A 16,202-nucleotide genomic window follows, 5' to 3' on the forward strand; every position below is an offset into this window, starting at 1 on the left:
CGCTTTGTTCGGCTAGGTGTGCAAAGGGAGAACCACTGCGATTGTGCTTCCAGCTCACATGGTTAAGCACCTCAGTGGAGAAAGCCGAAAACTGACTGTCACAATAAGCGAAAACTGGTCAGTGATCCAATGACGGTGTTAAACGATGGGCCATTCATAACAATGGCCGAAGTGTTTACGGCTTGACCTCAACTGTCGCCGAACACTACCGGGGGCTATTAACTGGCCTCCCAAACTAAATCCTCGATATTTTGCTCTTACATTGGAGCTGAGGTTTCATGATCATTGTTAGCATGACAACCCAAAGAAAGGAACCGATAGCGGGACTATTTTCTTTGGAAGACATTTCTTCTGTTAAACAGTAATATAACATATCTCTCCGCGTACCTTTGTTTATAAAACCGCATGGCCAGATTGCCTTGTTTGTTGTAAATCTTTGCCCTCATAAAGGCTTTATAAAGTAGGACAAACACTCCTCGGATATTGGCCGAGGAGGTGGAAGCCGATGATCGGTCAACAAAGTTTTCTACAATGCGGATCCGAGCATTAATGATGTAAAGTACTTGGATACATAGAGTCATTACACATAATTTGTGATTTTACTATGGATATCGATCCTTAATTCGGCCTCCCGTGCCTGCATTAAGGCTCGGGGGCTACTGGGCTTCGGGCTTATTATTTACAAATATTAAAGGGGCACATCGATCCCCTGATCTGGTGTTGCCACCCGACCAGTGTCTCGGGGGCTACTGCATTGTCTGTTCAATGCAGAAAATTTTAAGTGTAATACAGTCTCCGAGGAGATTTTGATCCTCAGGTTGGTCGGCCGCACCCAACCTGAGTCTTGAGGACTGAGCATGCTGCTTTTTGTGTCCCGAACTATTCTGCCGAGCTAGGACTTAATCCTCAGACCAATTTTGCAAATCAACCTGAGTCTTAGCAGCCACGGGGATCAGCAGTCTTATGTCATCCTTCATGGGCATCTCGGGTTTTAGACCGATACCCACCTTGAGGGCTACTGGCTATGTATCTCGGCAGAGAATAAATTGCACCAATCAAAAATATTGACAAAAATCGGCCCACATTCGGGGTGGTGCACCACCTCGGAAGCAGTCCGGCATAAAGCTCGGGTGCTAGTGGCTGGCTCCATAGAGGGCATTTCCGGCATTAAGCTCGGCTAAACTCCTTCAAACTTCTTTGAACCAAGGTGATTTACGACACCTTGGATATAGTCCGGCGTTGGAGCTCGGATACATAGTCCGGCGTTGGAGCTCGGATACAGTCCGGCGTTGGAGCTCGGATACAGTCCGGCATTGGAGCTCGGATACATAGTCCGGCGTTGGAGCTCGGATACAGTCCGGCGTTGGAGCTCGGATACATAGTCCGGCGTTAGAGCTGGGAAGCAGTCCGGCATTGGTGCTCAGCTGCAAAAGATACCTCGAATGCAGTCCGGCGTTGGAGCTCGGACGCAAGAGGACGTTGCCGCTCGGGAACAACTTCAAACCCGAGGTGTGGCATAAAAATAACAAGGCATTGATAAAGGCCGGAAACTTAAAGGGGCTCCTCGGATACCCGACGTGTAAACTCGTCGAATGCATTTCGGCGATCCTCAAGATCGAAGATGAGAAGATTTGTTGAACCAGTTTTCAAGACCGACGACTGAAGATGAAGAACGGTTCGGAAGAATCGAGGAGCGTCCCTAAACTTGAAGACCGATTCAAGGGGCTACTGACGGTGTCCTGGACTAGGGGGTACTCACCACGTCATCTCCCGATCTGTTAGATTGGGCCGAGGACCCTCATGGCCGTATACTCATGGGCCAGTCCGGACAGCTGCCGCATACAAGGAAGATTCCGCAAGACTTGGCGATCAAGACAAGGACTCCTCCCCCACCGGTGTATTCGGCTAGGACTCTTGTTATCCTAGGCCTCTGGTGCATTATATAAACCGAGGCCAGGCTAGTCGATAGAGATATACAACAATCATACCATAGGCTAGCTTCTAGGGTTTAGCCTCTCCGATCTCGTGGTAGATCAACTCTTGTAATACCCATACCATCAATATTAATCAAGCAGGAGTAGGGTTTTACCTCCACCGAGAGGGCCCGAACCTGGGTAAAAACATCGTGTCCCTTGTCTCATGTTACCATCCGCCTAGACGCACAGTTCGGGACCCCCTACCCGAGATCCGCCGGTTTTGACACCGACAACGACCTACAAAACTAGCATGACATGCCAGGTCAGTACATTGAATGTACTTGCAAGACAACCAAATACATAGCACCCAAACAAACAGATGACAAAGCAAGAACCAAGCATAGGCAACAGTCTACTTCAACACAACTGCTAAGCATGGCATGATATTAACTAGAATCATAAATCAAACTAAGCATGAACAACATCATAGCATCTACTAGCATGGCATATCAAATTTACTTCTAACATAACAACCGCAAAGCAGAGCATATCAGAACACGGCACAACATCATGAAACTTTGCTTAAAATAAACTACCAGTTACCTCCCGTGAAGACATGTTATATTAACCTTATGCGACAATCACTTAATTACTCTGCCACGGCTCCTCGGAGCACATGCATGACCTACCGAGACCTCGTCTCGGGGTCATATCAACACATCATCGTGACTTCTCACGATTATCTCATAGTCCAAGTCATCACATTATTTTATTACATCTTAATCATCAACTTAGTTATTTTAGGTTTATCCTCCATTTCGACCAAGACCCGATAGTGTGACCTACTACAAACTTGTGCCCATGACCGGAGACGCGGCTATCGATAGATTGAATACACTCTGCAGAGGTAGCGCACTGTACCCACACCACAGAACCCATTGCCTCACACTCCCATACGTGCGGTCACGGCATTCCAACAAAACAGAGCTACTGCCGTGACACTCTCCTGGCCACTCCGACCAACACCCCCTTGGGGTTCAGTCCTGGGTGGCCCCGTGTCTACCAAAGACACCAATGGCCACCATCGTGGCAAAACGGTCTCAAACAGGGACAAGGTACCATAGAAACAAAAGCGAGCACACAAGGTTATGTCCGCCTACCTGATCAGGGTAGCACGTGCCCATAACCTTCCCTCGCGGGAGGCACCGGCGAGAGGCATGACAATAGACCCAGCTAGGACCTCCCCATAAGGTAAATGTGGTTGCACTGGAGAAAGCTCGATTTGGGTGGCACCATGATATCCCAATGATGACGGAGGAGGTTTGTTATTAAGTCATATTATTAACTTCTCCATCATCAATCATCATGCGAGCACTTTAACATGAATGCAACAACTATCATGCAACGTACCGATGCAGTAACAAAATCAAGCTTTTCAAATGAACAATGATAGCATGCGAAACATGGCAATAAAAAGTACTATTAATTTCACTAGTGCAACAGAATTATCATAACATCGATACTTCTAACATGAAAATAAACTAGACAAAGACATGATATTATCAATAACACCAGCAAACTAGCATGTCAACTTATTTTATGAAGCCTAAGCATGCAAGACAGATAACAAAAACATATATCACGACTAAAATAACAGCAAAAGGAACAGACAAGAAACTACTGCAACTAAACACACACACGAGGTGCAAGCAAAGTTAACATGCAAGTTCGGGGCTCATGATAAGAGGTTGGCTTGCCTGGGGTCGACAAATACTTCAGGAAGAAGTGTGAAACGATCGCGGAAAGAGTTGCCGGAAACAGTTCTCTCTCGGAGGGGGCTGTTTATGGGCAAGGGAAAAATGGTCATTTTCACTATGTGAAAACATTATGAAAATGATACCAATGGAAAGAGCTCGACAAACAGAGAACGTGAGCATTGGAATCACCTCCATCGGAGTTACGGTTGCAAAGTTGTGGCCATTCACTTTTTAGGCAGAAAAGGCACTAAATAGTAAACGTTCACAATCTAGGCATTTCAGCGGGCTGGGGCTAACTGGGCATCCGCTCGCCCAATGATAAGCGGGGCCCACTCACTTATCCACGCTGGCAGGACCGGGTCAACGCCCTGGGTCGCTGCCAGGTGGGGTCGAGGGTAGGGCCGGCTCGGTTGTCTTCTTCCCTTCGTTCTCCCGACAGAACAGAGAGGGCAGAACAGGGCGTTGCCGGCGGCGGCCTAGGCTGCTCCAGCCGCCTTCGGTCGAGGTGAGGCCACCGGCAGGTCCAGAGCAGGGTGTCGCATCCGTTCAGATGAGAGGCACTCACCGGGGAGGCGCAGGTCTGCCACAGCTCGAGGCAACAGAAGACAGGGCTGGCGGCCATTGCTCTCAGGGACGAGGCCACACGGGCACTCCGGCGGCAAGAGGAGGGAGTGGGGAGGGTCTATGGGCTCCGGGTGATCCTATGGTGGAGGAAAGAGGGAGTGGCGCACCCGCTATTACTCGAATTTGAGCAGGCCGAAGCGGCGGTCATGGTGATGGGGAGGGGTCAGAGAGGAGCTTTGGGCTCGGGGAGAGGCTCGGGGAGGCGTTGAGGACTGCGAGGGGTCAAGGGCTCTACTTATAGCTGCAGAGAGAGTTCGAGGGGGAGGGGAGGAGGTGACACACGGCTCGGCTACGTGTCCGTGCGCCGGCGACGTGCACACACGGCCAAGGGTCACAGGGAGCGGCGGGAAGGCGACGAGGAGGATGCGGACGACGTGCAGGTGGTCACAGAGACGAGCAACGCTCGGAGACGAGAGGAGGAAGGAGACAGAGGAGGAAATGATGGTGCACACGGGAGCGCACTGTGTTCGGTGACGGCGACAACTCAACGAGGACGCAAACAAAGGGGGAAACGGGTCAAGGCGCATGGCGACGATGAGGCTGAGCTGGTTGACAAGCTTGGACAAGCCAGAGCCAGCTGCAGTTTCTGTACTATGGCCAACAGGAACTAGACCGCTGTTTTGGCCTGCTACTCCCGTGGTCACCACATACAAGGCGCGCTTTGGCCTTCTACGCCGTGCCAAACCATGTCATCAGTGAAGTCCTTCCAAGGCTCATTAAGAATGAGGTGATGGCACGGGTAGAGGTGTAGGGAGCAGAGGGGAACAAGCTCGACAAGTTTGCTGTTGCAAACTTGGCCACATCTTGGTGACCAACACAGTGAGCTTAGGGACAAAAATTGATGTCTGGGGGGCTTAGGGTAGCAAGGACTATGGTCCTGGGAAGTTGGAAGGGATTTGGGCAAGTATTTAGCATAGTTGCTTTGCAACTGCCAAAATTGACCCAGAAAACAAATGAGGAAGGAGCACTCACTAGGAGTGTTAGATTGGGATACCACTTGGCAATTCCTCATGATTTGGTCATAGATGCTGCAAAAAGATCAACCAAATGGACTTGCCAAATTTGTACTTGCTTCACAAGCATCACTTTTGACCAGAAACTTGAGAAAATTCTAGGAAAATATTGGCTACATGAAATGAGCCAATCTCTTGGGTAGGTGGGTTATATGGATAGGAGAAGGCTTGGGAATATTTTCAACCATAATGGAGCAAGATAAAATATACTAGCTTCACAAACTGAAAATTTAGACAGAAAACAAGAATTGCTCCTGTGCTCACATAGATCAATTAAATGAGCTGAATTTGGGTGGAGGCTAATTATTTGGACTACTTGAGAGGATGGCAAAGTTTCATCCCATTTGGAAACTCTATGAAGGTACTTCCTTCATAAAGTTGCATTCTGGTCAAAAACTTTGAAAAATTGCATATGGAGCTAGGATGAATGGATTGAGCTCATCTTCGGTATTCATGGGTGATTTATCAAGGTTAATCCCCCTGCCAAATTTGAGCTCAATAAGAATTAGGAATAAAGCACTTCCTTTGCAAAATTTCAGAGAAGGCATAAACTTGCATTGGATCATGTGCCCAATTTTTGATTTGTGGAACATTAGATAAGGATGGAACTAGTGATTATATAGAAAGTTCAAGCTCCACAATTTATGTGAGAATTTTATCTACTATAAAAATAATAGTTCCTTTAGAAAATGGCAGAAATACAATATTGGCATTAAATAGGAAAAGGCAATTTTGTTGGAAATATGCCCTAGAGGCAATAATAAAATGGTTATTATTATATTTCCTTGTTCATGATAATTGTCTATTGTTCATGCTATAATTGTATTAATTGGAAACCATAATACATGTGTGAATACATAGACCACAACATGTCCCTGGTGAGCCTCTAGTTGACTAGCTCGTTGACCAATAGATGGTTATGGTTTCCTGACCATGGGCATTGGATGTCATTGATAACGGGATCACATCATTAGGAGAATGATGTGATGGACAAGACCCAATCCTAAGCATAGCACAAGATCGTGTAGTTCGTTTGCTAAAAGCTTTTCTAATGTCAAGTATCATTTCCTTAGACCATGAGATTGTGCAACTCCCGGATACCGTAGGAATGCTTTGGGTGTACCAAACGTCGCAACCTAACTGGATGGCTATAAAGGTACACTACAGGTATCTCCGAAAGTGTCTTTTGGGTTGGCACGAATCGAGACTGGGATTTGTCACTTCGTATGACGGAGAGGTATCTCTGGGCCCACTCGATAATGCATCATCATAATGAGCTCAATGTGACTAAGTAGTTAATCACGGGATCATGCATTACGTAACGAGTAAAGTGACTTGCCAATAACGAGATTGAACAAGGTATTGGGATACCGACGATCGAATCTCGGGCAAGTAACGTACCGATTGACAAAGGGAATTGTATACAGGATTGCTTGAATCCTTGACATCATGGTTCATCCGATGAGATCATCGTGGAACCTGTGGGAGCCAACATGGGTATCCAGATCCCGCTGTTGGTTATTGGCCGGAGAGATGTCTCGGTCATGTCTGCATGATTCCCGAACCCGTAGGGTCTACACACTTAAGGTTCGGTTATGCTAGAGTTGTTATGGGAAATAGTATGTGGTTACTGAAGGTAGTTCGGAGTCCCGGATGTGATCTCGGACGTCATGAGGAGTTCCGGAATGGTCCGGCGGTGAAGATTGATATATTGGACGAATGGTATTGGAGTCCGGAAGTGTTCCGGGGGTACCAGGCTATGGCCAGCATGACCGAAAGGTGTTTCGGGAGCCCCGACAAGTGTTGGAGGGCCTCATGGGCCAAAGGAGAAGGGGCAAACCAGCCCACTAAGGGGTGGTGCGCCCCCCACACCCTTTCCCACGTTATTTGGGGAGGTGTGGCGCCTCCACCTGGCTTGGGAGGCAATCCTCCACCTGCTTGGCTTGGGGGCAAGTCTCCCTAGGATTTTCCCTAGGGAGATCCAATCTACTTGGCCGCCGCCCCCTAGGGGAAACCCTAGGGCGCCTACCCCTCTCCCCTTGCCCCTATATATAGTGGAGGGTGGGAGGGCAGCCGCACCTCTTCCCTGGCGCAGCCCTCTCCCTCCTCCAACACCTCCTCCTCCTTCGTAGTGCTTGGCGAAGCCCTGCTGGAGAACCACGAGCTCCACCACCACCACGCTGTCGTGCTGTCGGAGTTCTCCCTCAACTTCTCCTCTCCCCTTGATGGATCAAGAAGGAGGAGACGCCCCCGGGCTGTACGTGTGTTGAACGCGGAGGCGCCGTCCGTTCGACGCTAGATCGGATCTTCCGCGATTTGAATCGCCACGAGTATGACTCCATCAACCGCGTTCTTGTAACGCTTCCGCTTAGCGATCTTCAAGGGTATGAAGATGCTCATCCTCTCCCTCTCTTGTTGCTAGAATCTCCATAGATTGATCTTGGTGATGCGTAGAAAATTTTGAATTATTGCTACGTTCCCCAACAAATTTTCCTTATTTAATTATGGCCAATATCTTTGCCAGAGCTTGGATTAAGCATAATTATCAACTCCACCAATTCACATGAATTTAGGGGATGGCTAGATATGCCTTTGGATTTAATTCCTCAGAAAGGCAAGAAAAGGAATAAATCTTAATTCAAAAATATTGCATGGGACTTGGCAATATTTTTGCATATCCAAGGTTGAAAAGGATAGGAGGGTCTCTGGGAACAGATGGGATGATCAACAGATCAAGGAAGATGATGGCTCCTTTGTAATCACAAAGGGCATATTCAAATTCCAAAAATTTGGAATTAGGGTTTGAGAGGGTTGGAGCTAATGCAAATGAGGTCTTGCCCACTAAAAAAGACATGAGCAACTTTTGAAAGGTTGGAAATGACAAGAATTCTCAGAGTCATCCAACAAACTCAGGAGAAGGATTTTGAAAATGAGTGCCAGGAAGGAATAACAGCACAAAAATTGATAACCCAATTTTGGGGCTGTTACACCGGGAAGCAGATCCGAGACCGTGGAAGACGGTGTGGGGGAAGAGGCTCCATGTACGACGATGACGGTGGACCGGCTCCAGTGCGGTGTACGAGGTCATTGATGAGGCAGATGCGTTGAGCTGGACGAGTGCGCTGGTGTAGAAGTGGAGGAGCATGAAGGCTGCGGTGCCGTGGAGAAGTCTATTTTGCGGCGGGGATAGAAAATGGGGAGTATTCAGGTGTACTACTCTGGGTGCCGGGATGGGGTTGGCTAGGTAGGGTGAACCTGAAGTTAGGAAAACAGCCCCCTACCAAGCATCATCCGTAGGCCTGTTCCGAAGACTATGATGGTAACTTCCCAACTGCTCGAATCAGGACTGCAGGAGATTTTGCTGCCGACCTCGAAATTTTGTGACACTTAACTCCCCGTGTGGCGTGCTGGGTGATTGGGCTAAGCAACTAGCGAGCAGTACTAGTAACTACTAGTACTCCGTCCGTTTTTTATTAACTCTGCATATTAGGTTTGACCGAAGTCAAACTTCCTAAAGTTTGACCAAGTTTATAGAAAACTATAAACTTTTACCGTAACAAATATGTATGATGTGAAAGTACATTCAATAATGAATCTAATGGTATTTATTTGTTTTGTATATGTTAATATTTTTTGTTATAAACTTTCCGAGAGTTTACAAAACTTGGCTTTGACCAATGCTAATACGCGGACTTAAAAAAGCTGGAGGGAGTACACATTTGTTTTCTTAGTTTGTAGTGAATTAATCATTTGTTGTAATTGTGAAATAAATATATTAGGCTACTGACTTCGAATGTAATGGTCTATACAATTCAATAGTTACAATCATTTTTGAATTCCAAGATGTATACGAGGTGTATAGTACTTCACAATATGCTCAAACTCACATAGTCCCTGTCAAATGAGAATCTAAATGCATTTCATAGTTATTACTTGATGCAACAAAACCAACCATAATTCTACATCATCCATTATAAAAGCAACATTTTGAATACATCCCAATGTGTGAATGAAACGTGTAGAGAGAGCTTGTGAAGATGGAGCAGATAGGGCGGGAAAGATTGTATGTATGTGGACGAGAGAGTAGGAGACAAACCTAACGAGGCAGAGAGAGATAGAGAGAGAAAGAGATAGGAAGAAGTTAGGTCTGTGGGAAAGATGGAGACATGTAATATACGTGAGACGCGTGTGCATCCGGATTCTGTACACATGGAAGGAGAAGAGACAACAGGTTTGACGAGAGAGGTGGAAAAACATGGACGATAGGGAAGGATCTCGTGGGTTGAGGGATTGATAATTTTGTGCGGGGGAAAGAGGGAGTGGTAATTTTGATCGGGAGAGAGGGGGGAGTCAGTCAGCCGTCGTCACATCATCCTGCTTCCAAATGGCCCCGCATTCTCTAGCGCAGTGTGGTCTCCGTCTTCGATCTCCTCGATTCCCTCTTTGAAGATTGATGTGTTGTGCATGCTGGGGTGCAGAGAAGCACAAGCGAGAGTGGTCGCCATATAACCTTGGATGGGGATGAATTGTGTGCTCGGGAGAGGGTGTGTGTGTGCGGTGTGTGTGTGTGTGTGTGTGTGTATGTGTGTGTGTGTATGTGTGTGTGTGTCAGATATTGATAGGAATCAAACCTATGGAGAGAAATGTGTGTTTATGTGACGGAAAGCTACATGCTAAATAGGGTTTTCACGAAGAGATTGTGCGTGCGAGATAGAGTGATGTGCGGGCCTTGAGGTGGGCAGGGGCCGGGTGAGGGTGTCAAAATGTGTGCGTTGATGCATGTGTTACATGCGATCGTGCGAGGGACGGACGAATCGAGAGAGATGGTTGTTGTGTTACAGATGCTCCTCTTTGTCTCTCTCTCTCTCTCACACACACACACAAACACACATACACAAGTAAAATAGAAGACCGTTCTCTCATGTATACACAACGCATCGGCATCTGTGTATGTATCACTCATGCATGATCATTTGCACATTCACACCTCTTTATGTCTCTATCACACGCACTCCATCTCCACATTGCCCTTCCGCCACAACACACATATGGACACATACACACGTTCTCTCTCAGTCACACACACAAATCTGTATTAAAAAAACTAGGGCGCACCTAAAACGTCCAAATCCAAATAAATAGGAACTGGAGCTAAATTCAAATATATGGAAATATTGTAGCGTCAAGAACTTTTCCAGAAAAAAAAGTTGAGTAATATTCGGGGATTGTTTTCACACACACAAAAAGGTTCGGTGGATATCCTTCGAGCGTGACACGGTGACGCACCGTTCGATCGACCGCGCGGCCGTGGTTCACGTGCTTGCACAGGATTCTGTATCATGGCTGTGGTAACTAATATAAGCGCCGCCTCAGTCTAATGTTTACGTGTACTAATACGATTTTATTTTAAGTTTTACCAATCTTATATAAAACTAAACTAAGCTCCCATACGCGCACTCATCAATATGCCGCCGCCTTTGCGCATGCCGGCGCCCGCCTGCTCCGGCCAACAATTTCTCGCCCATCACCGCCGTGTCGCCGCCATCCCTGTGCCATGAAGCCGAAGGCTCACCCGCTCACGTCGTCTGCAGTCCCTCCCCGCGATGTTGCCGCGCTGCCAAGCACGCGAGCAGCTGGTGGAGCCGCGTCTATGCACGCAACGTACAAAGAGGAGGACGAGCATGTCATTGTCGTCTCCGCCCTCGCAGAGGAGGCACGCATGGTGGCTGTCACGGCGGAAGCCGGTCGCGCCCGTGCCGATCCCGCTGACTGGGTGTGGACGCGGAATCTACCTTCGAGACCTTGAATTCCATGTGGATCCTGCAATCTGAAGGAGCAATTCGGGATAGTCGACTCTTGTGAGCCGTTGGATGCAACATGGATGGCTAGAAGGGCTTCTTCAACCTTCGAAATTGATACACTGTTCATCTTCTCAGCCCGCCACATGCCTAACCGCCTGCCGCCGCTGCCCCGCCCTCCCGTGAACCGCCTGCCACTGCCATGCTCCCCCACCCCTGCCATCCGTTTAACCCCGGACACGATCCATTTTTTTCTGGCGAACTGCATTCCACACCCAACACTCATAAGATAGATCGTGGGCACCCTGCCACCCTAATATAGATACTGGTGTAGCTTCTGTACCATCTTTCCTTCGCTCCGTCGAATTTCTTTCACAAATCTACTGACCCAAATTATACTACTAATACGAACGTATTAAGTACAGTAGGAACACGAAGATACGAGCAATAGTACCAACTGCAAGAAGAACAATAGTCTCTACTCCTAATGGACGATTTGGTTGAATAGTCCCACCACTTTCGTCTGGTTTTTTTCGTCTGGTTTTTCTTCGTCCCACCTCCCACCACCCCCCTCCCATCGGTTTTTCACCCTCCCAATAAAAACTTTCCTAGCCTTTCAAAATTGTCCTAACTAGACACGTTACAAATGGGCAGGAGCCGATAGCACATTACCAATCAATAATATTCAGTTTTATGGCCATCAATTTCAAATCCTAAATTTCCTAATACATCAACTTTGCCTTTTCTAAGACCCAATCTTTTTTATTTCTAAAAATAAAGGAGGAGTATGCGGCACGTTCCATAGTTATTTCGTTCGTCTTCGCCCTCGCTTTGTTTTTTTTTTTGATCGGGTACAAACTTTATTTCTCAAAGAATAGCAAGATCGTTTACAATGTGATGAGAAATAAAATCTGGGGTGGCACCTTCCCAAAGATCTGAAGATCTACTAGCAAGAGAGGCTTTAGCTATACAATCAGCTACATAATTTGCTTCCCTAGAACATTTACTAACTTCATACTTCGCATAATCCAAGCCCATCTCTCTGCTCTCTAGAAGAATAGCAGCCTCCTGTCCCAGGTGATTTTCTGAGTTGAGAGCCGACACTGCATTTGAGCTATCCGACTCAATATGCAGGATATTGCACCCAATCTTGCCTGCCAGGTAGAAACCATTCCGTATAGCGATCATCTCCGCCGTATCTACTGACACCACATGCGGTATGAACCATGAAGCAGCTGCTATGAAATCACCATGTTCATCTCGTGCCACTGCTCCTGTACCTGCCGTCATATTTTCAGCGTTGAAAGATGCATCTACATTGATTTTGACGAATCCTCTCGCTGGCTTGTGCCACATACGATCTCGCTGTACCACCGGCTGGTTCGGAGTTAGAGAGCGAATAAAGTTTGTTGCTAGAACTCTTATCGAAATTGATGTTTGGTGCGCATCCCGAATTGTGTCACCTTTAACAGTCTGTCGTCGTTGCCACCACATATACCAGCTTGCCACCGCAGTTAGCTCAGCCACATATAGAGTGTTTTTTGATTCATGACGCTCTATGAGATTAGCCAGAGTGGATGCGCCTGACCAGTCCTCCACAACAGCTTGCAGCACTTCATTCTCAATTCCCAGCTCCTTCCATATAGCTTTCGCTCTTCTACATGTGAATAAACAGTGTTGTGTATCTTCGTATCCTATCTGGCATATTGGGCATTGTCCCGTGACTGGTATATGCCGGTTTGCTAAAGTTCCATAGCATGGTAAAACTCCCCGGATCACCTTCCAGAAGAAATGTTTAACTTTACCCGGAATTCTCAAACCCCACACACGTTTCCAGATATTGTTTTGCCGGCTACCTTGTGCTATATGTTGATTCTCCCTGCCCCCAAACTGATGCTGAAATTGCACACGATATGCTGATCGCACATTAAAAGTACCAGATCGATCATAGTGCCATGCTACAAAGTCTTCAAGCAGCTGCACTCGGAGAGGAATTTGTAGGATCCGGTGTACATCAACCTGCCAAAACACTTCTCGGATCAAATCCTCATCCCATTGTCCAGTATAAGGATCAATTAATTCCTCCACCTTGCTCAACATAGTTGCTCCCCTTGGAGTTATGATTTTCCTATTATCACTTGTGGGTATCCAAGGGTCATTCCAGATGTTGATTTGTGATCCCGTACCCACACGCCAGATGCACCCTCTCTTAAAAGTTTGTATACCCGCTATAATACTTTGCCAAGTAAAGGAGGAGCCCTTTTTTGGTCCTGCCATGAGAATGTTTCCATCAGGATAGTACTTTGCACCTAGAACTCGTGCACACAAAGATTCAGGGTTCTGGAGTAGGCGCCAACACTGTTTTGCTAATGAAGCAAGATTAAGACTGTGTAAGTCCCTAAACCCCAATCCACCCTTATTCTTCGGGATGCATAATTTCCACCATGCAAACCAATGCATCCTCTTCTTCTCCTCACTATCACCCCACCAAAAATCTGCAAGCTCATCCGTAATTGCCTTGCAAATACTTTTGGGTAATTTAAAAACTGACATAGCATATGAGGGAATTGCTTGGCCTACTGCCTTCAACAAGATCTCTTTCCCCTTTATTGAGAGTACCTTCTCTTTCCAACCCTTAATTCTCTCGCAAATTCTGTCAATAAGATGTTAAAAGCAATCACTTCTATGATTCTATCCACTCCAACCATAGTGGGTAGACCAAGATATTTGTCTTTCGCCCTCGCTTTGTACGTCCCCTCCTCCTCCTCGATTTCTTTTCTGCCTCTTCGGTCTTCTCCCCGCAACCCAATCTCTTATGAGGCCGGCAGATACAACGAATCCCATCGGCGGCTGCCTCCCCCACGCGACATCGAAATCCCGCCACCCTCGTCGATGGCGATTACGCTCACGCCTCCCTCTCGCCTATGTCCAGCAAAAAACGGCGAAAAAAAAACCAAGCGCACACATGCCTGATCCAATCTGCCGCCATGCCTCCCCACGCACTCCCATGCCGCCGGTGGTACTATGTCATCGCGCCGGCGGCGGACCCAAATTTTCTCTCCTTCTCCTCTGCCATCGCGTCCGCTCCCCTCCTCAGCCATCACATGTGCAGCCGCCTCGTCGTCACGCTCCCTCTTCGACTCCATCTACTACGAGCTCTGCCAGGTAACCGAGATACATCCGTCCCCTCTCCTCTCTCCCTGAATCGGACTCGATGCGTGCCTCCTCATGATTGATTATGTGCTGCTCGTTTGGATCCAGGGATCCGCCTCATGATGGGTTCATGCGTAGGGACGCTTTGATCAATCTAGCGTTTTGGATTTATTTGTCTCATGGTTGTTGGTGAAGCAATCCAATCTGAATTTTCATGATTGACTTTACAGGATCCTGTCATTTGACCTCTATGAGATTTAGATTACGAGACATTACAGATGATGGTACATGATATTCTGTTATACGTGAAAATGTCTAGACTATAAACGGGTTTGTACTTGGTACGCTGGCTACTATGTCATTTCTTTATCTTTTGTTGTTTCAGGATTATATTCCGCTGTGGAGATGCTGGACTTTGCATGATGATAGCATCCAAAGTGGGAAAGAACCAATTCTGAATTCAGCGTTGTTATTGGAAAGTTATGAGGAGGAATGGCGCAGTTCTCGAGTGGAACTGTCAACGAGCTCAGGCAAGGGGACGGGCTACTTATCCAATCCTAAGCCTTGTATATCAACGAACAAATGCATACAGTGGACAGCGCCGATCGACGAGCGAAGTTGCTAAATTAAATTCAGATGCTGCTTTCGACGCCGACAGCGGTCAAAGCTGGGCTGGCGTGATTGCTAGAGATCACAGAGGGCATTTATTCTTGTCAGTCAGCAAGGAGTTGCCGCGATCTACAAGTGTGGAAGAGGCTGAGGGACGTGCTACACTCCCCGGACTGCATGCACTTGCGGCAGTGTACATGGGAAAAAATCAATTGGAGGTGGACAACAAGTGGATACCAGATGCACTGAAGAAAAATGCCCCGAACAAGTCTCTGAATGATGCCCTTGCTACGTTCTCTGCTTTCAAGGTGACTCACTCCGCGAGGGGAGGTAACAAGATGGCACATGAATTAGTAGTTGAAGCCAGAGTGCGTGGAGACCATACCTTCATAGCGTAAGTCCCAGATAGACTGAATCAGCGTAATGTTGTCTGAATGGTGTCCCATCCTAGAGCTCTGCTGTTCTAGGCTTCTAGCCCTCAAAAAAATAATAATTTATTTGTCATAATTCAACCTCTGTTTCGTTGTCAAAAGTACTACGGTGGTTAATCCATGCCGTTGATTTTTGCAGATTGAATAGATGAACCGGTCTATTTATGATAGAAAAAAGTATACATTACCCCCTAAAGTATCACGTTTCGGCCACATCACCCCCTCACCTCTAACATATTCTTAATCCCCTGAAGTTTCTAAAACCGGACAAAACATCCCCTAAGCCTGTTTTAAGCGTTTTCCGTGGGCGGTATTGTCTATCCAGCAGTCAAAGACCAGTCAATGGCTATGCGCAGCCGTGGACGCGGCACAGGGTGCCGTGGAGTTGTTCGGCTCACCGGCCAAGGGCCGGCCTCGCGGAGCCCTGGTGCAGGAACTGGTTGCAGAAGCAAGTGGCAGTTAGTAATCCTCGACGAGTGGTTCCTGGTGATGCTGGCCGCGTCTTCGCCGGCGAGGGGGATTGCCATCTACGAGAGCGGTCAGCGGTGAGGGCGGGGGCTTGCGTTTGAACAATGGCGGTATAAACTGGCGCGCGGTCGGGGGCGAGGTGCACCGCGGCGACCTTCAGCCACTCCGGTCCCAGGTCTGGCTGCAGGGCAAGGCCGAGAGGACCATGTCCGGCAGCAGTGGCGCTGGCCACGGCGTCAAACTCCAGCGCCGATGCGACACGCGGGTTCTCGTGTGTATTTCCAGCCGAAGCGATCGAATCGATCAGCTTCCGTGTACGTGTGTGTCAAGCTGGTTGAGTTGATCAGTTAGCTAGTTCATGCAAGTGAATTCTTCAGGCAACCAAAGCCAACTTTGGGTACGCGAATGTTACGTATCTAACCTATAAACCTCG

General features: G+C 47.6%; 1 protein-coding gene across 2 annotated transcripts; it reads left to right on the forward strand.

Moving 5' to 3' along the window:
- The first annotated feature begins 13,708 nt into the window (after nt 1-13,708).
- On the forward strand, nt 13,709-15,382 carry LOC123044780 (uncharacterized). Of its 2 annotated transcripts, XM_044467666.1 has the most exons (4): nt 13,802-14,273; nt 14,370-14,395; nt 14,492-14,545; nt 14,647-15,382. In XM_044467666.1, exons 1-4 carry the CDS (start codon nt 13,924-13,926, stop codon nt 14,682-14,684), a joined length of 468 nt encoding a protein of 155 aa, XP_044323601.1. In that variant the 5' UTR covers nt 13,802-13,923; the 3' UTR covers nt 14,685-15,382. The 2 variants fall into 2 exon arrangements, 1 of the variants encoding a protein (XP_044323601.1); XR_006420403.1 differs by lacking the exons at nt 14,370-14,395; nt 14,492-14,545 and having other exon boundaries at nt 13,709-14,273.
- Nucleotides 15,383-16,202: the final 820 nt, after the last annotated feature.

The sequence above is a fragment of the Triticum aestivum genome, chromosome 2B, assembly GCF_018294505.1.
Source record: "Triticum aestivum cultivar Chinese Spring chromosome 2B, IWGSC CS RefSeq v2.1, whole genome shotgun sequence".
Lineage (NCBI taxonomy): Eukaryota > Viridiplantae > Streptophyta > Magnoliopsida > Poales > Poaceae > Triticum > Triticum aestivum.